This window comes from Oryctolagus cuniculus, chromosome 1 (genome assembly GCF_964237555.1).
Source record: "Oryctolagus cuniculus chromosome 1, mOryCun1.1, whole genome shotgun sequence".
In the NCBI taxonomy this organism is placed as follows: Eukaryota; Metazoa; Chordata; class Mammalia; order Lagomorpha; family Leporidae; genus Oryctolagus; species Oryctolagus cuniculus.
The window spans coordinates 13273611-13297843 of record NC_091432.1 but is presented as its reverse complement, the minus strand read 5'-3'; the positions used below and the strand labels follow the sequence as shown (position 1 = coordinate 13297843).

At 41.4% G+C, this 24233-nt stretch overlaps 1 protein-coding gene across 2 annotated transcripts; it reads right to left on the bottom strand.

Moving 5' to 3' along the window:
* Positions 1 to 108: 108 nt before the first annotated feature.
* On the bottom strand, positions 109 to 22374 carry LOC100353150 (glycine N-phenylacetyltransferase). 2 transcript variants are annotated; one of them, XM_002709174.5, is made up of 6 exons: positions 22205 to 22374; positions 12554 to 12643; positions 8979 to 9086; positions 5163 to 5289; positions 4149 to 4320; positions 109 to 2209 (listed from the first exon to the last, which is right to left on the bottom strand). In XM_002709174.5, exons 2-6 carry the CDS (start codon positions 12629 to 12631, stop codon positions 1807 to 1809), a joined length of 888 nt encoding a protein of 295 aa, XP_002709220.2. In that variant the 5' UTR covers positions 12632 to 12643; positions 22205 to 22374; the 3' UTR covers positions 109 to 1806. The 2 variants fall into 2 exon arrangements, with proteins under 2 accessions (XP_002709220.2, XP_008269860.2); XM_008271638.4 differs by lacking the exon at positions 12554 to 12643 and having other exon boundaries at positions 1676 to 2209; positions 22205 to 22288.
* Positions 22375 to 24233: the final 1859 nt, after the last annotated feature.

The following is a 24233-nucleotide window of genomic DNA, read 5'->3' as shown; positions in this document are numbered from 1 at the left end:
ATTTTGAGAAATATATAGACTCCTAAGTAACATGTGGAATTATATCAAGCTATCTAACATACTCATAATTGTAGTTCCAAAATAGAGAGGAGACATAAAACAAAACAGTAAAATTTGTCAACTTTATTTAAAATATCAAAGTACAGATCTTAGGACCCCAATTATCCCTAATAAAGATAAGACATAATACTAGAAATTTGCTAATTAAATTTATGAAAACAAAAGATAATGGAAAAAATCTTAAAATCAATCAATAGCTACAATGTAGTGAAATAGTATGCTCTGGACTGCCTCTCCCCCCAGCTTCCCAGCACAGACACATTAATTGAACAACACACAAATCAATTGCCCTGTGAGAAATCCAGAGATAAATTGAAATATTCCTGCACACCAGTTGAGGCTGAAACCTATCAAAGCCAGCAGGAAAATGCATAACACTCTCTTGTCATGACCCCTCCCCTGTTACAGTACCATATGACTGGAAGCTCCTAACTCTTGGCTTCTTCCTGGAAGGAGAAGGAGCAGTCTAGGCAACTTGTTCGATAGTCTGACCTTCTAGAGGTGGCCCAAGTGACTAGTATCCGTCTTTCTTGAATCTGAATGTTGAAGGAAAAGGGATCCAGACTAGGGGCTGCTAAGCACAAATGCAGTGGTGTGGAATAATGTGCATGTCCTGGCAATAACACCTTTCCTTGTCTTAATGTACAGTGAGCAAGCAAATCCTCCAGATTCTACTATACCCATGGTAAGGAAAGGGCTTGGAGAGTTCATTCAACATTTTGCCTTTTCATGTGGCCCACCCAATGGACTGGATTTTTTAAATTAATTTATTTTATTTGAAAGGCAGAGTTAGAGAGGCAGAGAGAAAGAGAGAGAGAGAGAGTTCTTCCATCCACCTGTTTGCTCCCCACATGGCCACAACAGCTGGAGCTGGGCTGATCCAAAGCCAGGAGCCAGGAGTTTCTTCCAGATCTCCCACATGGGTGCAGAGGCCCAAGGACTTGGCCACCATTTTTAGTGCTTTCCCAAGCCACAGCAGAAGGCTGGATCAGAAGTGGAGCAGCCAGGACTTGAACCAGCACCCATATGGGATGCCAGCACTATGGGTGGTGCAATTACCCACTATGCCATAGAGCCAGCCCCTGCCCCCCAGGACTGGATATTTTTTTCCCCTGTATCAAAGTGCTGGTGGGTCTAACAAACTCTAGATGTGTGTGGAGTAAGGGAGCTAAGAACAAAGGTGATTGCTGGGACTAGTGTACACTCAGCCACCACAGTCCCTCCACCCTGGACCAGCATGACATAATCAGGAAAACCCAAAGCTCCTGGATTCTCCCTAAAGAAAGAAGACTGAAACTCGAGTCCAAAATTTGGGCATTTGTGGAGGCTGCCTGAGATGCTGGCTTTAGTCTTTCTTGATGGCTGGGTCCTGCTGGCAAAAATAGCAATATAAGACATGGTCAGTGTGCTATTGCTCCAGAGGACCCATATAGTATGACAGATGGACAATAGAGTTAGCAGGAGATTGCAGACTACTGGGGGAAAAGATTGGCAAGTCCTTCTAATTAGGAATTTAGATGCCTAAGTCCAGATAAAATACTTACACAGAAAATATTTGGATGGCCATCAGAAAATCTAGTCAGGGTGATTGGTGAGGGTCTCCTTCTATATGAAGCCAATCCATAAACTATAAGTATGCCCCCTCCTATACTGCTGATTACAAGTGATTCCTTGTCTGTGCACATTTATCCACTCCTGTAGCAACATGCACAGCCTACCCAATACTCCTTGTGTTTGGAGCTGGCTTCACAGAGGTACACAGTTCCACTGGTTCCAATCACAGGGCATGGGCACATGATGCAGAGTGTGACTCATTTTCTGTACAATTTTGTTGGCTTTGTCTGTGTGGTTGTATAAAGGAAAGCCAAGCTTGTCCAGAGCCTCGTTCTGAATGCAGACGATGTAGGAGATGAGGCCCTGGTCTCGGTACTCAGGCACAGTGCCTCCCATCCTCAGCTCTCCAGTGTGGTCCATCAGGGACCAGGACACAGGGCTCCCCTCAGGCCCCAGCAGACAGAAGCTGGGGAAGCTCCGGATACAACGCTCTATGAATCTCTGGCTCTTCTCATTGCCACCAAAATGCCAGAATTTATTTACCAAGGCAGCATGGACAACATCCAGGGATGAACACTTAAACATCTCTTGATTACTGTGGAGAGAAAGAGAAAATGATAGCTTATCATGTCACATATACTGTGAAGGATTCAATTTGTTTTCCCAAAAATTGTTTTAAGAGGAAATGTTAACACAGATCAAAGTCTGGTCTCTGCAGCCAGGTTGTCTGGATTCAAAATCTGATTGACTATGTGATCTTGAGCAGGTAATTCAAGTCTTTTTGTCTCTACTTCCTCTTGCAAAATATGAGAATATTAGCGTCACTTTTGTCAAAAGACAGATATAAATATAAGCCATCGCACTACAAGTATCTAGGAAAATGCCACATGAACAATAATTCCATAATACTCAAGTTCCATTCTTCATATTATGATGAATCATGTAAGATGGGGCAAGTGACATCATGCTCGTTATATAGATGAGAAAAATGGTTAAAAATTAAAATATACAAATGCCCCAAAGTACATGCTAGCAAAAAGAAAAGTCAGAATCACTGTGTCAGAGTGTCCTTGGACCACTGTGTTGAAAAAATGGGAAAGTTGCGCGGCTGAGGGGGCAGTAATGTGGCGTGCAGATGAACTTAGTTAAGGGATGCTAAAGTTTGAAGCCTCCTGCAGTGGGGTAAAGGAGCAACAGGAGACATTTTGGAAAGAGTCCAGGTTGTGGAATTAGGTCTACATTCAAGGCCCAGTTGTGGCCTTAGTCATTCATAGTGATAGAGCCAATTTATCATCAGAGCACGCTTTCCAGCAGCAAAATGAGATAATATCTCTTACCCTATCTATCTCACAAGGTTGACAAGGGAATCCAATGAGATTTAATGTGCTTTACCGTCTAAATAGAAGTCTTCTAGAATTATTAAGAGACTCTAAATATTGAGCTTTCCATATAAATTCTGTCATCAGTTTTCAATTCTACTCAGTCATAGACTAAGCATCAATGGGTGAGAAGAAATTAATCATTTGTTTAAATTTTCTTTACTGGAAAATTTTTTCTCTGTGAAGTTAATTCATTAAATGAATATTTATTAAGCATTTACTATGTGCCAGACACTGTTGTAGATATTGAGGGTCTGTTTGTGAACAATATAGACAGGATCCAGTCTCTGTTGGGTTTGAAATATTGTGAAAAGTATTCAAGCAACAAATACATTATATCAACACACATTATCTGAAAACAGCATGTGAGAAGTGTAATAAAATAAATAAAAATTGGGCTTCATGTTACAGAATTATGGGGAGGGGTGGTTATAGGTAAGATGTTCTGAAAAGAACCATCAAAGGAAATGAAATATGAGAATATTCGGGGTAAAAAGAGAAAAGCATGTGGCAATGGGAGGGAAGGATATTCTATGCATACAAAGAGCAAATGCAATGGTCCAAGACTTGTGGATCTGCGAGAATCAAATGGCACAAAGTGAGCAAGGACAACATGAAGTCCAAGAAGTCCTGAGTGCAGATTTTCTGGAGCTTTCAAGGCCCCAGAGGAGCTTGGATTTTATTCTACGTGAGTGGGAAAACATTTGTGGCTTTTAAGCAGTGATTGGTATAATCCATGTAACACTCTGGAAATTGTCAGAGATTGGGAGACTCCTTTAGTAGTGAAAGAGCCGTGCATAATATATTTTATCAAACTCACATAGCCTGGGCCGGCACCGTGTTTCATTTGATTAATCCTCTGCCTATGGCGCTGGCATCCCATACGGGTGCCGGATTCTGTCCTGGTTGCTCCTCTTCCAGGCCAGCTCTCTGCTGTGGCCCAGGAAGGCAGTGGAGGATGGCCCAAGTGCTTGGGCTCCTGCACCTGCATGGGAGACCAGGAGGAAGCACCTGGCTCCTGGCTTTGGATCAGCATATCTCCGGCTGTAGCGGCCATTTGGAGGGTAATCCAATGGAAGGAAGACCTTTCTTTCTGTCTGTCTCTCTCTCACACTGTCTATTTGTCAAATAAAAAAAATAAAAATAAAAACTCACATAGCCTTGGGTCTGACAGGTTGAGGAGAGAAGTTCATCATCTCCAGCAGCAAAGGGACCAGTTTCTTTGCTGTGTTAGGCATCATATAAAGAAGACATTGTGTTCTCTTGACCTTGACAGACTTAGCAGATGCAAGATTTTGTATTACTTCATCTAGGCTGCACTGTGTACCTAGAAGGGAGTAAATTAAGGAGAGAATCACCCATTTAGTCACTACAAGTGGCCCAATGGATGTAAGCAACATTAGAGTCAGGCTATTTTGCTGCTTCTGTTGCCATCAACTGTTCGATCACGACCAAGCTGCTCCAAGTATATTTTCTCTTTGGCAAAACAAAATTGTACCAGAAATTCTAGCTATATCACTGTGAAATCCAAGAAGTGGAATTTCAAAAAAAGTAGTCAGTCTTGTCTGTGCCCACACTATATGCCTAGATATCAATCTAAGATATCTCTTAATCCTTACATTAATTCTGCTTTGAATTCTTTTATTATTCTCACATTTATATATGAGGAAACTAAATAATATGTAAGTTAAGTCAATTTTATCAGTATTGCAAAGCAAGTTACAAGCAGAGCAAGGATGACAGCCTTTGGAGTCTGTGCCCATAGTCACAGAAGGTGCTGTCTTTGGTGATCTGAGAGGCACTCTATGGCACAACCAGCTGTCATTATTATCCCAGGAACGCATGGACACAGTTGTCTGAAGCTTTGCTTTGACACACAGTTGTCTGAAGGGGATCCTAAATATGTCTTTAAAATATATCATGAATCTTCACCAACAAGAAATTACATTTCTTGAAGTTCTTTATATGAATGTCCACAGTCTGCACTATTTGAATTCTACTCCACTGAAGAGGTGATGTCAGCCGGTACAGAAATGAGCCCCAGGCTGAGAGCTTGGGGTTTGGCAGAAGGAATTAAAGGCCCCCAGGGAATGTGCTTAGGATGAAAAGTGACCAGGCAGATGTAGACAAAGGAAGTCCCAGCAGCCAGAATACATTCCATCTCCTTACTTTGGATCTGCAAATGTTGCTTCCAGTTGATGATATCTGATGTGGCAAGAAATTCTTGACATTTCTTGGGATCCTTAGAATAGATTTGGTAGGTATTGGTATAGTGATCAAAGTCATCAGTCATCTCCTGTTTGAGAAACATGAAATAAATCAAATTGCTTGTAGCAAGTGATTGCAATATCGTTGCTTAGTATTCATTGCACTATTTCTTTATAAAGCTAAATATGGATATTTTTCTGATGTATTAACATTGTCTCTGAATCATGTACATCATGAAATCAAATCAGGGACTCTAGTCAGCTCATTATAAAGAAAAAATTACTGAACCAAACATTTATATGCTGCATTACAATTTCAAATTGTCACTCCATGGATACTTAGGTCGCTTCCATATTTTGGCTATTGTGAATAATGCTGCAATAAATATAGGAGCTCAGACATCTTTACAAAGTGGTGATATTGTTTTCTTCAGGTATATGCCTGGAAGAAGAATCACTGGATCACACGGTAGTTCTATTTTTAATTTCTCTAGAAATCTCCATACTGCTTTCTATATTAGCTACACCAATCCACATTCCCTCTATCATTGTACAAGGGTTCCCTTTTCTCCAAACACTCAGAAACATTTGGTTTTTTATTTATGACTTTTTGATAATAGCATCCTAATGGTCTCATAGACCTCTTTGCCATATTTATATATTCTTTAGAGAAATGTTTATTCTTTGCCCACTTTCAAATAAAGTTATTTGTCTTCTACTATTGAGTTCTTCAACACTTTTTTTTTTTTTTTTGGACAGGCAGAGCTGGACAGTGAGAGAGAGAGACAGAGAGAAAGGCTTTCCTTCCATTGGTTTATCCCCTAAATGGCCGCCAATCCAAAGCCAGGAGCCAGGTGCTTCCTCCTGGTCTCCCATGCGGGTGCAGGGCCCAAGGACTTGGGCCATCCTCCACTGCCTTCCCGGGCCACAGCAGAATACTGGACTGGAAGAGGAGCAACTGGGACAGAATCCAGTTTCCCAGCCGGGACTAGAACCCAGGGTGCCAGCACTGCAGGCGGAGGATTAGCCTAGTGAGCCATGGGGCTGGCCTGAGTTCTTCAACACTCTTTGATATTAACTCTATCAGATAGAGATTTGCAAACATTTTCCTGAATCTATAGGTTTCCATTTCATTTTATTGTTTCCTTGGCTGCATGGAGGACTTTTAGTTCAGTGTAGTTCAGTGTATTTATTTGCACTTTTGTGGCCTGAAATTCTGGTGCTATATCCAAAAATATAATTGCCAAAGCTAGTGTTCAGAGATTGTCCCATTATGATCTATCCTAGGAATATTATATTTGTAGGTCTTACAATGAAGTCTTTTGTCTATTTTGAGTTAAATTTTGCTTGTGGTACAAGGTGAGATTCCAGGTGTATTCTTCTGTATTTGGAAATCCAATTCACCCACCTGTGGGCAGCCACAGGTAGTCACTCCCTTTGATTACACTTAAACATATGAATGGAGACTTCCTGGCACAGACAATTAGGCTAGGGGAGATTCCGGGAAGAGGCAGGAGGAACCTAAACCTTTCACAAGAGATGATACAAATAATCAGTCACACCTGTAACCTGCATTTATCACCTAAGTGTTTTTATTGTAACCTTAAGAGCCGTTTTGATATGTAAATCTTTTGTGCTCCTTCTTGTAAACAACTGGTCATGTTTAAATACTACTGGATTTATTCAATAAACGAGCCTTGATCAGGACTTGTCTTGGCTCCATTCTTTGCGTCCTTGTCCCCGCATTCCCACTCTCTGTTTCAGGAAGACCCAGTTCATTGTGCCGCAGGCCGGCACACCCACCACCATTTATTAAAGAGGCCACCATTTCCCCATTGTTTCCTCTTGGTACCCTTGACAAAAATTAGTTGAGCCTATACACATATGTTTAGATTTATTTCTGGGTTCTCTATTCTGTTTCATTGGTCTAATTGCCAGTTTGTATGCCAGTACCATAGCATTTTGATTACTATATCTTTATTATAATTTTATTTAAAAAATTTTTATTAATATGAAGAGATCAGATTTTATGCCTTCCATAGGTACAGTTCCAAGAAAACAACCACACCTCCCTCACTCCCCTGCTCCCCACAACTGCTTAGCTCTCTTGCCTTTCTTCATCAGTTTTTGCAAAGACATATTTTTAATCCACTCTATAGTCACAGGTTTAATTCACAACCAATCATAAATTTCAACAAGTAAAAAATAGGAAGACCACAGTTTCACATCCAAATAAAGGAAGCACATAAACTCCTTAGACCTGGATGGCTGGGCAATCACTATGATTTCAGAGGATCAGAGCTCCCTGACTGCCTGGGGTAGGTCATTGCCAATTAACTTTGTGCAGTTACTATGCCTGCATAGGTGGGAGTTGTAACCATCGTGGGCTAACCCGACATTGATGATCTTGGAAGAGAGGAGGTGAGATTGTGATTACAACAAGTGTGAACATACCTCCCTGATGCTGACAATGGAAGAGATCAGCCACGCCCAACTTGGATGCCCCCCTGGATTTTTGCCCCACCCTTGAACACTAGGCACACCCAACACATGGCTCTGGATATCCATTGAAAGAGCAGACACTCACTAAGCCAGAGAGCCATAGTTCAAAGATAAAATGCATAGAGGATGGGAGAGGAAGTGGGAGAAGGGATGGCTGCAGTTGGGAGGGAGGTTATGGGGGAAAAGGCCACAACAATGAAAAAGTTGTACTTTGTAAATTTACATGTATTAAAAAATTAATAAAATAAAATAGCTTACTAAGAGCTCTTAAAAAAAAAACCAATAAGTACTTCCACAAGTGCAAAAAATAAATGCAGAAATACAAGAATCAAGAACAGGGAAGACAACGTGATTCCCCAAAAGGAACACACTTCAATATCAGAATGTGAAGACGAAGATATTGATGGAATGCCTGGAAATGAATTCAAAGAATGATCATATAATTACTCAGAAATGCAGAGAAAAAAATTCATGAGATAAAGAAACCCATACACTAATTGGAAGAAAAATTTTGCTGAGACTAAGATATTGAATAGAACTGAAATATTAGAAATGAGGAATTAATATGCCAAATACAAAATACAGTGGAAAGCCTCAACCACAGACTTGGGAAGACAGAAAAAATAAAACCTGAGCTAGAAGACAAATCCTGGGAAATCTCAGTCAGACAAAAAAAAAAAGAAAAAACTTAAAATAGTGGTCATGATTTATGGTATACTATCAAACAACCAAACATATGTGTCATAGCAGTTGCTAAAGGCATGGAAACAGAAAACGGTCTAGAAGGTCTATTCAGAGAAATGGTAGCAGAAAAGTTCCCTACTTTGGAGAAGGAAAAGGAAAAAATCAGAGAAGATCTTCACCCGACATATTATAGCCAACTTTCAACAGTAAAGCATAAAGAAAAGATTCTAATATGTGCACTAGAGAAATAGTTTCTTTTGTTGTTTTGTGGTTGAGGCTTACATAAACTATCACCTCTTTTCCAATAATTCTGCTCTATCTCAATTTCTTACAATTATCTCACAAGAACAATTTCTTAAAACATTAACATAGATGTTTTTCTATGCTTTAACATATTTTCATGCCATGTTGTAATTTATATCCTTATCTTTGTTTTCCTCCAGACTGTGAGCTTCCTGGGGGCAGAGATTATCATTAATGATATGTCTCTGTTTCCCCTGGATTAATACTATTGACAGGGACATTATAGCACACAGAAAAAAAAAAAAAAAAAGATCACAGCATCACCTTTATTATACTTCTAGCAACTTACCTGCTCTTGAGGACAGACAATCACTGTATTAAAATCAGGCCACTTGTCCACCAAGGCCTTTAGATTGAATGGGTTTCCATGATACATGTGGAAGATAGTTCCATAAGCCTATGGAATTTAAAAAAAGTGGGAGGATTAGCACATTATGCAGGGACTATAAAACACCTTGTGTTTGACCAGGCTTACATCTGTGAAATTAGGGCAAATAGCTGATAGATTGTAGAGTCCTCAAATTGTCCTCAGATTCTATTTTATTACATCAAATGGAAATAGGTTTTTGGATCAAACCACGAGAGTATTACACAAATAAAGTTCATAATTCCTATAAATGAAATGAACAAATTAAAAGCATCACATAAGGCCGGCGCCACGGCTCACTAGGCTAATCCTCCGCCTACGGCGCCGGCACACCGGGTTCTAGTCCCGGTCGGGGTGCCGGATTCTGTCCCGGTTGCCCCTCTTCCAGGCCAGCTCTCTGCTGTGGCCTGGGAGTGCAGTGGAGGCTGGCAGCGTGCCAGCCGCAGCGGCCATTGGAGGGTGAACCAACGGCAAAGGAAGAGCTTTCTCTCTCTCTCACTGTCCACTCTGCCTGTAAAAAAAAAAAAAAAATCACATAGTACTCTATAAATATGTACAATTTAATGAATCAGTTGAAAGAAGAAAACAAATGATCCACTCTTACATTGTATAACTTAGTATGTCTTCCCATTACTTCCATTTATTTACATATACACCCAATTCTATAAACAATGAGATTACCTAAAATATGTTATTTAACATCTACCTTTTTTTTTTTTTTGACAGGCAGAGTGGACAGTGAGAGAGAGAGACAGAGAGAAAGGTCTTCTTTTGCCGTTGGTTCACCCTCCAATGGCCGCCGCGGCCAGCGCGCTGCGGCTGGCGCACCGAGCTGATCCGATGGCAGGAGCCAGGAGCCAGGTGCTTTTCCTGGTCTCCCATGGGGTGCAGGGCCCAAGCACTTGGGCCATCCTCCACTGCACTCCCTGGCCACAGCAGAGGGCTGGCCTGGAAGAGGGGCAACCGGGACAGAATCCGGCGCCCCGACCGGGACTAGAACCTGGTGTGCTGGCACCACTAGGAGGAGGATTAGCCTAGTGAGCCGCGGCGCCGGCTAACATCTACCTTTTCTCACACACACTTTGGGCATAGTTCTATGTCTATATAATCATGCTTAATGATTACATAATATTAATTATGTTAACGTATTCTGACTCAATTTTCTACCTTCAATTGTTTGTCATTTCTATTTTGTCTAACATTTAGTTTAGGTTACTTTTTCAAAGAGCATTTTTGGTATACATCTTTGTAGCTATGTGTGGGGAGCAACTGGGAGCAACTCGGACTAGACTAAGTTACTGGAATTAAGACTTATTCTATGCATCTGCTCTCCCACAATATGGCGCTGGGAGAGGAGGAAACAGCTTCTACACAGCTGCCTCCAGTTCAACCAATAAACAGCAGGACCTGCTCCTGATTGGAGGAGAGCAGCGTACTCGGCGTGTGGGTAGCAGAGTTGGGATTGGTGGAAGAGGACTATAAAGGAGGAGAGAGACAACATGCACAAGGAACACCTGAGGAACATCTGAGCAGCCCCCAAGAGAGCCAGCCGGCGGTGTGCCGCTCCCCAGCGGAAGTGGGGAAAGTGGCTAGGGGGAACCGCCCTTCCACGGAGGTGGAAGGGTCAGTAGCCAACCCGGGGAAAACCAGCAGCAAACCCGGGGAGGGCCGAGCAGACAAAAGAACAGCGCAGGGTTTAGTGTCGTTCCTCCACGAAGACGGGGAGCGACATAATGGTGCCGTGACTCGGATATGAAGCCTAGGCAGGGTTTAGTGTCGTTCCCCCGTGAAGAGGGGGAGCGACAGCTATGCCTGTTGTTCCAAATTTTAGATGAAGAATTTTAGAAGAATTCTGGACCAAAGGTCAGTATGTATTTATCCAGATTACCTTCTGGAAAGGTTGTATCAGATCTTGTCTATCTTTTTTTGTTTTGTTTTGTTTTGTTTTGTTTTTTTATCTTTTATTTAATGAATATAAATTTCCAAAGTACGACTCATGGATTACAATGGCTTCCCCCCCCATACCGTCCCTCCCACCCACAACCCTCCCCTTTCCCACTCCCTCTCCCCTTCCATTCACATCAAGATTCATTTTCGATTATCTTAATATGCAGAAGATCAGCTTAGTATACATTAAGTAAGGATTTCAACAGTTTGCTCCCACACAGAAACATAAAGTGAAAAATAATAGATGATTTTTTTTAAATGATGATGAAATCAGATCAGACCTATTGTCATGTTTTTTTTTATCTTTTATTTAATGAATATAAATTTCCAAAGTACGACTCATGGGTTACAATGGCTTCCCCCCCCATACCGTCCCTCCCACCCACAACCCTCCCCTTTCCCACTCCCTCTCCCCTTCCATTCACATCAAGATTCATTTTCAATTATCTTAATATACAGAAGATCAGCTTAGTATACCTTAAGTAAGGATTTCAACAGTTTGCTCCCACACAGAAACATAAAGTGAAAAATAATAGATGATTTTTTTAAATGATGATGAAATCAGATCAGACCTATTGTCATGTTTAATCCCAGTGAGAGTCAAGTTGGGAATTGATAATTTCTTTTTTTTTTTTTTTTTTTTTTTACAGAAGATCAGTTTAGTGTACATTAAGTAAAGATTTCAACCGTTTGCACCCCCATAGAAACACAAAGTGAAATATACTGTTTGAGTACTCGTTATAGCATTAAGCCTCAATGTACAGCACATTAAGCCTCAATGTACAGCACATTAAGGACAGAGATCCTACATGAGGAGTAAGTGCACAGTGACTCCTGTTGTTGACTTTACAAATTGACACTCCTGTCTATGGCATCAGTAATCTCCCTATGCACCAGTCATGAGTTTCCAAGGCTATGGAAGCCCCTTGAGATCTCCGACTCTTATCTTGTTTAGACACGGTCATAGTCAAAGTGGAGGTTCTCTCCTCCCTTCAGAGAAAGACACCTCCCTCTTTGAAGACCTGTTCTTTCCACTGGGAAGATCTTGTCTATCTAAAAACTAGAGAGAACATAGTATTCAAGTTATAAGTCTGATGATGAAAGTCCTTTGTGGGTTGATGAAATATTTATGAAATGTTTGTTAATCTCTTATCAGGCATGTTATTATTTAGGAAGAACAAATTAAACATTAATGTGTAAGTTTAGTTAATTTTGCAACTCTGAAAAAATGTTCACTGTTATAAAACATAATTGATGGAAGGACACAGGAAATGTTTTCTAAGTTATCACACAGCAAAGAACATACTGTATTCAAATGTTAGCATTGCTACTCACTCTTGGTGTGATGCTAGTCAAGTCACATAAAAGCTTTCATTTATCCCTTAGTTGCAAGGTTATAATATACCCACCTTGCATCAAGGCAATGAAAACTAAACGCCATATGACAAAAGTGAGTGCCTGCACAGATGCCAAGTGGATGCTACCATCGCCTTTCCACTCTTCTGTGCAGCTGCTGGGCCTTTTTCTCCCCCAAAATGCTGCATTCTTACCTTTAGGGACTCAGGAAGGCTCTTCCTCAAGGACTTTTCTAGCATCTGCAGCAACTGTGGTTTCTGCAAATGGATCATCTTGGCAGGTACCTTAGGTTAAAGAGAGGATCAAGATATCAAAGAATAAGAGCAACCGGAAGACATTTGGATAGTTCGTTGTTTTAGCCACTAGCCTAGCCTCCATTTCTGGTGGTTCACTGGTTCCCCATTAACTAAATTTCCAAATTTTTCACTACTTCCAACAAAACTTAAGACTGGTTTAAGCGCAAGTGCTTTCCTCTGAAATTATTTTTCATATAATTTTTTAACTTTTTAAAATATTTCTATACTTTTTTATTATTTATTTATGATTCACCTCAAGATGGCCACAAAAGCCAGGACTTGGCCAAGCAGAGCCAGGAACCAAGAGCTTCATCTGTGTCTCCCATTTGCGTGGAAGAGGCCCAAGCACTTGGGCCATCTTCTGCTGCTTTTCCCAGGCCGTTAGCAGGGAGCTGGATCAGATGTAGAGCATTACTATGTGCCATGGATTTGAAACAAAGTAAGAAGGATTAAATGGGAGTAATACATGTAATGTGGTATACCGCAAATGAGAACTCTAAGTCTTTGGCCTAATGCCTAGCTTTAGTAACATTCTATATGTGTCAGTAATTTTTTAACAGTTGCCAGCAGGCCAGTGCCGCGGCTCAATAGGCTAATCCTCTGCCTGCAGTACTGGCACACCAGGTTCTAGTCTCGGTGGTCGGGGCGCCGGATTCTGTCCCGGTTGCCCCTCTTCCAGGCCAGCTCTCTGCTGTGGCCAGGGAGTGCAGTGGAGGATGGCCCAAGTGCTTGGGCCCTGCACCCCATGGGAGACCAGGAGAAGCACCTGGCTCCTGCCTTCTGATCAGCGCCGTGCGCCAGCTGCAGCGGCCATTGGAGGGTGAACCAATGGCAAAGGAAGTTCTTTCTCTCTGTCTCTCTCCCTGTCCACTCTGCCTGTCAAAAACAAAACAAAACAAAACAAAACAAAACAAAACAAAAAAAGCAATTACCGGCATTACAAGCAAAGCATATATTTTATTGTTGCTAGGGCCAAAAACAAAACAAAAACAGAAAATTATTTTCCTGTGAGTCCCCATATTAGGAACCTAACAATGATGCAGTGCAGTATTTCCAAGCTTGAGTATGTGTAATGGAAACCTGAGAATTGAAGAAAATGAGGAAAGTTAAGGAAATGCAGGCTTTTATATGACTTGACCAGATGCACATCAATAGTGAGTAGCAATTGTGATATTTGAATCCTGTATGGCCTTTGATGGCAGGGACCAATCACCGAAGACATCACCTGCTGCCTCCTAAGCAGCAGGAAGCTGGATCTGAGAGCAGAGGTAGGACTCAAACACAGGCACTCTGAAATGGGATACAGGCATCCAAACCAGGGATTTAATCACTACCAAACATCTGTCCCATACATTTTTGAGACTAGTTTTCATTCAGAAGATCCATGTTATTTCTATGTGTCATTCATTTTAATTATTGACTATTGTTACATGGCACAGATATATCAGAGACTGTTTACTCATTGCCAGTTGAATGACACTTGGTTATTTCTAGATTTGGTGATTATGAACAAAATTGCCACCAAAAAATCCACAGACAAATCTTTGCGTGCCTGTATGCTTTTTTTTTTTATTTTATTTTTATTTTTTATTTATTTATTTTTTTTGACAGGCAGAGTGGACAGTGAGAGAGAGAGACAGAGAGAAAGGTCTTCCTTTGCCGTTGGTTCACCCTCCAATGGCCGCCACGGCCGGCGCGCTGTGGCCGGCGCACCGCGCTCATCCGATGGCAGGAGCCAGGAGTCAGGTGCTTTTCCTGGTCTCCCATGGGGTGCAGGGCCCAAGCACCTGGGCCATCCTCCACTGCACTCCCTGGCCACAGCAGAGGGCTGGCCTGGAAGAGGGGCAACCGGGACAGAATCCGGCGCCCCGACCGGGACTAGAACCCAGTGTGCCGCCGCTAGGCGGAGGATTAGCCTAGTGAGCCGCGGCGCCGGCCTGCGTGCCTGTATGCTTTTAATAATATTGAAGCACATTTCCAGAGTCATACGCTAACTCTATGTTTAACTTTATAAGAAACTGTCTGTTCTACATTCTCATTGTATTGTATGAGAGTTCCATTTGCTCCACATTATCTCCAACACAGGTACAGATAATTCTTCTCATGCAGCCATAGTCAAGAATCATTGAGAGAGATCAGGCGAATTCTCCAAAAGTACCTTTCCAATTTGTGTGGCAAGAATATTCATAAAGCTACTTTGCAAAACAAAAGGCTAAGGACAAAGTGTTTTCCATTAGATGCAATTCTCTGAAGAATTCATGGTGCTGAACTGAACTTAACCCAAGGCCTGTGACTCTGGGAAACAAAGAGGTTAGAGAAATCCCTCCAGCCCCTCTCTGAAGTGGCCTACTGCAAGGACCCCACCCTCCTCACATGACTTTGATAGGACTCACACGTGTTCTTTTTTATTTACGACAAGGTCAAAGAATGAGATTCTCCAAATTCCCACTCTTTGTCTCGTAGAGTAGTCCTCTCCTGCCCCTCCCGAAGGCTGAGTCAGCATTAATCTCTGCTCAGTAACCACTACCAGGAAAATTAGAATTTCAGGTAAAAGATTTTTTGGTCTATTATTATCAATATCATCATCCTGTCATCCCACCTCCTCCGCACTGTGTTCTCTCCATCCCTGCTTCTTCACTCTAGAATGGTTAACTCACTGTTCATCCTCATTGACCCATTGGAACAAAGTGCTTGTTAGCCAACCTGCTTAAACTTTAGTTACCTTTTCTCCTCCCCCTTAGGACTCGGGACTTTGGCTCATTTTCATCCTTGGCTAAAACTGGCATGCAGAAAGATTTTCTTTTCTATAAAGAAAAACACTGCATACACTTGCTTACCTCCCCCAATAAAAGAACAGATCTTATCTTCCCAACCTTTCAGATACCTCTCTATTAATCTAAAAGTTGTCCATATTGAAATTCTCCTTCTTCCTGTTACTTTTCTAACTCTTCCAAGACTTCTGAATGAAATTTCTCATGACCTAAGACTGGGTTTCCTTTATTTAAAAATAAACTGATACAGTTTCATTATTAAATTCACTTTTATAGTTAGTGTAGAAACCAAGCATCAATCTTCATTCATTCATCCATCCACTCAATCTTGCATTCAGTAAATCGTGATTGAGAACTTGCTGCAGTGACTTTGTAAGGTGTCACCTTGGTTAGCCTGAACAACATTTCCTGGAATTCTTTTGCCTGCAGGTTTCCTGTTATGGGTGAGCCTCAAGAGTGATTGCTTTGGGAGGTTTGGGGGAGGGGAGAATTGAAATAGCAGCTATGTTTGCAGCTCACCTGTTTCTCTTTTGCCTGGCCACTTGTATTGTTCAAACTCACAATAGAGGAATGTATGAAGACACTCATTCGACCAAGGCCAGAGTCAGCAGGGATGGGCATGGTTTCAATTTATCTCTGTTTGCTCTTTCCCACTTTAATTCCATCTTTCCTTCCCCACCATTTCCCTTGTATATTTTGATCTCCAGAATCAGATAAGAAGAAATAACCTTCTAGAAACTGCTGAAGTAGAATACGTAATTGTATAAGATTGGATTCCTATTACAGCTCTCTTGCTTCTGCATCTCTGTTAGGAACTCCGCTGATGCACTTTCCCTGAACAACTCTCTGAGGAATTGTGAGCTCAGAATAAGCTATCATCAACATATTAATAAAGCAAATTCATAAATCTGATAACTAGTAAATATCACACAGAAAGGACTACATGTTTTATATATATTTGCAAAACGGTGCTGTAGATTTTATGAAATTTCAAAGGAGCCTTTTTGGTATGAGACATTTTCATGTGGTCTAAAATATATCATGGGGTGGATATTTGGTACAGTTGTTAAGATGCCTTGGGACACCACATCCTATGTCAGAATGCCTGGATACAAGTTGAGCTCTGCTTCCAATTTTAGCTTCCTGCTATATCTCATACCCTCAGAGAGAGCAAACAATGGCCTGTGTACTTGAGTCCCTGCCACCCACAAGAGAGAAACAGATTGGCTTCCAGACTCCCAGCTTTGGCCTAGTCCAGCCCTGTTGCAGGCAGGGAGTGAACCAATAGATACATTTCTCTCTCTCTCTCCTCCTTCTTCTTCTCCCTCTCTCTCTCCCTCCTTCCTTTCCTCCCTCCACATTTCTTTGCCTTTCCAAATGGAATGCTGACATCTCAGGAGGAGGCTTGACCTACTATGCTACAATGCCAGTCCCAATAAAATAAATTTTTCTGGGGGCAATGTCTGTGATGTCCACTTCCTCATATGGGCACCTTATAGGCATGTCCTGGCTACTCCACTTCCAATCCAGCTCCCTGCTAATAGCCTAGGAAAAGCAGAGGAAGTTGGCTCAAGGGTTTGAGCTCTGGATGAAGCTCCTGGCTCCTAGTTTTGACCTGGCCCAGCACTAGCCATTGTAGCCATCTAGGGAGTGTACCAGTGCATGGAAAATTCTCTCTCTCTCTCTCTCTCTCTCTCTCTCTCTCTCTCTCCTCCCTCTCTCTCTCTCTTTCTCCCTTTCCTTCTCTCTGTAACCGTGACTTTCAAAATAAATATTTTAAAAAGATTGCATTTTTTACTCATTTTATCAAATTGGAATTATCAGAAGAATTGGTGGACTAAATACAGTGGCAAGGGTTCTGCCTGAGCTCTATGAGATTTCACAAGAGGGAGGTGTTACTTCTATGTGGAGGCTTACAGGTTCCTAAAGAAAGCTGGAATAGAACTGGTCATGGAAGAGACAATGGTGTTAAGGGATAGAAGACCTGCCACACCCCTGGTGGTGAACACTGTCTGACTCTTTGTATTAGAAACTGTGGAGAAAAGTCTTATTGCTAGACTTGATGCGACAGAAACTTCAGATTTGAAATATTCTGTCTACATCAGGAGCAAGTCACTATTGTCCAAACTGAATTACCTCTCTTCTACTTCCTGCTTCCCTAAGTGTTTCCTGATCATATGCTGATGATTGTTTAAATGATACCTGGCCTGTCTTCAGTGTCCGTGAGCTTGGCTGATCAATATTGAGGCACCAACTTCAGCAGAGTCTCTAGTCACTTTGGCTTCCCAATTCTCTAGTCACTGTGTTCAGAGCCTTCTGCTCTTTAGTTTGACCATTTCCAACACTGATAGTTTAGAATGATCATTAGATTCTGTGCTTGGAGAATTTGTGCTGAAATTTGTTTTTATTGGCTTGTTATCAAAAATCCCACTAGACTTTTTGATCTTGTTGTTTCAACGTGTTGAGGAATGCTTGGTCTAATAACTGCTTTGAGTTTTCCATGTGTTTACCCTAGATCGGGCTTGTTTTGTTTCATTTTGTTTTGTTTTTGTCATCAGTCTCCAGGTAACACTATGCCTTTCACGTGACCCTTATTTTCCTTTATGGTTTAAGAGGCGAAAAGTGTCCATCATAACTACTGAGGCAGCTGTGTTGTATCCTGATGGTAGCCGCAAGGGGCAGCATCTTTACTTGTGGAGATTCACTTGGTTTCTGTAAATTGCTTTCTTTAAAAATCATCAGAGGGGCCTGCTCTATGGCATAGCAGGTAAAGCTGCCACCTGCAGTGTAGGCATCCCATGTGGGCACTCGTTCGAGACCCAGCTGCTCCTCTTCTGATCCAGTTCTCTGCCATGGTCTGAGAAAGCTGTGGAAGATGGTCCAAGTGCTTGGACCCCTGCACCCACGTGGAAGAACTAGAAGAAGTTCCTGACTCTTGGTTTTGGATTGGCCCAGCTCCAGCCATTGCAGCCATCTGGGGAATGAACTAGCAGATGGAAGATTTCCCTCTGCCTCTGCCTCTCTATAACTCTGCCTTTAAAATAAAAAAAAATAATCTTTTTAAAAAATCATCAGAGTCTGGTATATTAGTCTCAACTGTTCCTCTTCCACGGAACACCCCTTCAGCACAGCATCTGCTGTAACACCTTTGGCTTTTCTTTATTTTAGGTACACTCTACTGATACACTATCTTCAAAATTCAGTTTTGATTGTTTTGTCGAAGTTCTACTGGAATGTCAGTTTTTCCCCATCTGTTCCCTCTATTGTCCCTCAATCCAAGATAATAAGGCATTCTTGCTTTCCTGCACTCCCCTAGAATTATGTACATACTTCAATCACATAATTTGCTACAGTAGATTACACTTTGCCCTCTGTGCAGGTCCGCTAGTTATGTATCCATTTATTCCCACACTGTGTCACATTTAAAAACTCAATAAATGTCTGTTTAATGCTTGCATGCATGAGGTCTTTGAATAGAAATAAAGATTTATTTAGTCATGTCACTCAAACACAAAAAAGGTTTATGCATTCACACACGTCAGCTATGGTCTGAATGGTGGTGTCCCCCAAAATTCATATGTTGAAATCATAATCCCCGAGGTGATAATACCAAGCCTTTTGGGATCAGATCATGAGGGCCTTTTTTTAAATAAATAATTATTTTATTTATTTGAAAGACAGAGTTATAAAGAGAAGTAGAGCCAGAGAAAGAGAGGTCTTCCATTCTGCTGGTTCACTCCCCAAATGACCACAATGGCCAGAGCTGAGCTGATCCAAAGCCAGGAGCCAGGATCTCTCTCTGGGTCTCCCATGAGGGTGTAGGGGCCCAAGGACTTGGGCCATCTTCTACTGCTTTCCCAGGCCATAGCAGAGAGCTGGATCGGAAGTGGAGTAGCCGGGACTCAAACCGGTGCCCAAATGGGATGCTGGCGTTGCAGGCTGCGACTTTAACCCACTACGCCACTGCACCAGCCCCCTATGCGGGCCTTTTCCACAGGTGAGGACACAGCAGGAAATAACCATCTCTAATTAGGAGATGGGTCCTCACCAGACAACGACTCTGCCAATGTCTTCATTGGACTTCTTAGCCCCCAAGAACTGTCAGAAATAAATTTCTGTTTTTGATAAGCCACCCAGTGTGCGGGGTTTTGTTATAGCACACTGGATGAATGAAAACAAAATACCTACTGAAAGTCAGCTATATAGTGCATATGGGAATTTGTATCAGATACTTCTTTGAAAAAAATCTCCAGACCACACTAGAAGCACCTGTGCTAAGTCTCGGAAGCCTCAAGACGTAGCAGTGTAACATAGCTGACGGCTATTTTAAAATTTTGGCTAGAAGTGTCTCAGGAGATTCCACAAAAATGAAAAGCAAAGTTGAGTTTGCTGCCAGATTACTAGGGATGATGTACTATTACTAAATTGCCAAGTATATTTGGGACAACGTTCTACATATATATACTCACATCCTAAACATCCAAATATGATGTTTGGTCAATGTAGCTACCTAAAAACTGAGGAGACTCAGGAAACTGGCACACTCGAGCAGGTTGCCAGCATGGACAAGGGGCAAAGTCCTACAAACGGCACTTTGAAATCTTTGGCACAACCAAGCCAGTCCTTGAAATTTATTCAAAGAAAAAAATCTAATGAATAACAATGCCCTATGAAAATTTTGTGACAATACACATGGAACTTGATGACATTGTGTTAAGTGAAAATCCAGGCACAGGAAGATAACATTGCATGATCTCACTCATATGTGATCTCACTAGAGTTGATCCCATAGAACCTGAGTGAGGAATAGTGGTTACCAGAGACTGGGTAGAACAGGGGAAAATGAAAGAATGGAGAAAAGTTGGCTAATGAGTACTACAGCTTCAATGTAAATGGAGAAGGTCTGGTGTCTCATTGCTCATTAGGATGACTATAGATAACAATAATTCTTGTTTTAAAAAATCTAAAACAAAAGATTTTGAGTGTTTTCACCACAAAGAAATGATAAATGTTGGAGGGGATAAATATGCTTCCCCTGATTCAAACATTGCACATTGTACTCATATGCAAAGTATCACATGATAAATCATAAATCTGTATAATTTCATGCAAATTTAAAACTAAAAATAAGATTAAAACATTGTATAAAGAAATATTAATTCATAGGAGAGTACTGAGCATAATCTCATTGTCTCCCTATAAAGATAACTTACATAAATGATGACAAACACCATTTTATTATTCTAACCCATAACATGAGTCAAAGTAATAGCAAAGGTTGTACATAAGTTTAAATTAGATATATAGTCTTTAGTGTGCACTTCTATGAGAGTAGTTAAAAAACTCATGCAAAATTGAATGGGCATTGTGGCTTGGAGGGTTACCCTGCTGCTTGGGGGTCCTGGCTGCTCTGCTTCCTATTCAGTTCCTTGCTCATGCACCTAGGAGTCTGCATATGATGTCTCAAATACTTGAGTCCCTGCCACCCATGTTGGAGACCTGATTCTTGTCCTCTGGCTTCAGCCTGGAGGAGCCCTGGATGTTGAGGCCATGTGAGGAATGAAAAGTAGATGGGGTCTTTCTCTCTCTTTCTGTTACTCTTTTTCAAGAAATACATTTTAATAAATAAATAAACCTTAAAAGCCAGTAGTTCTGAGTTTTTTTAAAAAGTTATCTATATATCTATTTGAAATGCAAAGTTAGAGTTTATTTCAGTGTGTAAATATGTTGAGAATTATGTAGTTTTTTAATAATACATATCTTCTGTGAAGTTTTGAAGAACTCAATGTATGTGTATAGATGATATAGATAAAATTCTAGAAACAAGAATTATAGTATCATTACAGAAAAGATTTCTTAAATCAATCTGTTTCTTATTTAAATTAACAATTAATCTCCTGTATATTCTATCCCCTGTACTAGAACCTACCCACTCCATATGTGACTTTCAGTGAGGCACTAAACTTTCTTGGACACCAGTTATCCAATGAAAGCCTACTACTGTAGAATGTGACCAGAGGATTACAGGAGATAATGTTTGCATAGAACGTGCACACATTGTGCCAAACAAGTGTCACTCAACCAGCACACTCCTTTTCAGGATGACATTTCTGTCACCCATCTACCAATAGTCAGCTCCCAAGCCTCTCCATATTTATTTATCTTTCCTGAACAAAATTCACTTTGTCTAGTCAAGAATATCTCACAGGGGCCAGCGCTGTGGCGCAGTGGGTTAAAGCCCAGACTGCAGTGACAGCATCCCATATGGGTGCCAGTTGGAGTCCCGGCTGCTCCACTTCTGATCCAGCTCTCTGCTATGACCTAGGAAAGCAGTGGAAGATGGCCCAAGTCCTTGGGCTCCTGCACCCACATGGGAGACCCAGAAGAAGCTCCTGGCTCCTGGCTTCAGATCAGCTCAGCTCTGGCCATTGAGGTCATTTGGGGAGTGAACCAGTGGAATGGAAGACCTCTCTCTTTCTGACTCTACCTCTCTCTGTAACAATGTCTTTCAATGAAATAAAATAATCCTTTAAAAAAAAAAAAAACAGAATATCTCACAGATCTAGCATACTATTCTGTATACAGTAGGTACCTGATAAAAGTATACAGTAGGTGCCTGATAAAGAAGAGTTTCCCTTTACTCAGCATAATTCTTAGCAAATGTGAACTCAATAATTCTTATCCACATCCTAAAGGAACATTTTGATTCATTCCACTTCAATGGAGGAAGCAAAAGGAGATAAGAGGTCCCAGAATATCAGTTCTCCTCTGGTCTCACCTGCAAAGCTGTCTTCTCATTCAGTCTCTGCACAGGTCCCTAGGAAAACACAGGAGGAGGCAGCGAACTTCTGCAGAAAATGAACTACGTCAGTAGGTACAGTGATCTTGAAGGGTGTACTTTGATCCGTGCTCTCCAGAAATCGCTGAGCTTAATAGAACACACGCACTAAGCTGCGCAGCCTTTGGACAGCAGGGGGCGCGCTCAGGCCTCTCCCCTCATCCCCTCTTCAGGGCGGTGGTTCCATCACGTTGACTGACGGGTCTGCAGTAGGCAGTCTCAGGCTATTTTTCCAACAAATTGAACCTCTCTGCTCTTAGTGGCCCTACCCTTACTCAGCAACTCTGATCTTGGAAACCAGCTGGCAAAGAACTGGGGGAAGGATTGGTCTTTGTAAGTAACACCCTTTTTATCCTCTCTTTTACCAAGTAACTGTAGCAAATAATAATAATTAATTAATTAATTAATTTTTTAAGAAGCCGTTAAGTTTTAAATTTGATGTTTAACCAGAGTGCTCTTCTTAATCATCATAAACAAAAACCTAGTTAGAGACAAAGGATTTTGGATCCTACCTTTTTAGAATACACTCAGCTCTTTCTCTCCATCTCCTGCTCTCTCTCCCTCTCTCTGTCTCTTTTCTCTCCATCTTTCTCTGGGGATCTCTCTCTTACGCTCTGCATCTCCTCTTTTCTTTCTTTGCCCCTTCCCTCCATTCTGTCGGGTTTCCCCCAATAAACCCTTTCCCTCACAACAACAGCAACAAAAAGTACTCAGTGGATTCCAACCAGGTTGCAAAGAAAATACAGTAATTTTTAAAACAACCAGAACAAAAACACATTACAGGGGCAGGAGTTCCACCTAATGGTTAAGTGGCCAGTGGAGACATTCGCATCCCATATCTGAATGCCTCAGTTTGATGCCCACTCCCAGCTCCCAATTCCAGCTTCCTACTAATTCAGACCCTATGAGGCAACAGTGATAGCTCAAGAAACTGAATTCCTGCCACCCACATTGGAAACCTGATTTGCATCCCCAGGTCCAGGCATGGCCCAACCTTGAACCAGCATATAGCAGTAAATTCTTTCTCTATGCTCACTGACCCAACCACCACCTTTCTTTTTTTTTTTCTTTTCTTTTCTTTCTTTCTTTCTTTCTTTCTTCTTTTTTTTTTTTTTTTTTTTTTTTTTTTTTTTTTGACAGGCAGAGTGGACAGTGAGAGAGAGAGACAGAGAGAACGGTCTTCCTTTTCCTTTGGTTCACCCCCAATGGCCACTGCAGCCAGCATGCTGCAGCCAGCACACCGCGTTGATCCGAAGCCAGGAGCCAGGTACTTCTCCTGGTCTCCGATGCGGGTGCAAGGCCCAAGCACTTGGGCCATCCTCCACTGCCTTCCTGGGCCACAGCAGAGAGCTGGACTGGAAGAGGAGCAACCGGGACCACCACCTTCAGCTCCCATCTCTCAAATAAATAAATTAATTTTGTCAAATATGCTTATGTAAGGGAAACAATAATACAAATAATGATTGATTTTCAGAATATTTATAATAAAGCTTTTCATTTCAAAATGGAAAAAATTGTAAACATTTGCAGATAAATAAGCACACTTGCCCTTCAATAAAAGAATTTTTGGAACTATACTTTTCTTCTATTTCTTGAAAACAACTGACCATTTCATTTAAGTATAATAACTATATTGTAAAATTATAGTTTAATATAGAAGTAATTTGTTTAATAGTAATACAGAGGGACAAGCAGAATTATATAGTTGCTAGATTCTTCTTTTTTATTTGACAAGTAGAGTAATAGACAGTGAGAGAGAGAGACAGAGAGAATGGTCTTCCTTCCGTTGGTTCACCCCCAAAAATGGCTGCTATGGACTGTGGGGCTCCATGGGATGCGCAGCCATGGAGCCCCCACGTCAAGGTCGGTCTGATAGCTGTTGCTGTGTCTTTATCACAAGGCGAATGTTGCTAGTTTCAGTTAGGGCAATGCTTTCCCACAGCCGGGACTTTCCAGAGGAGTTGAGAAT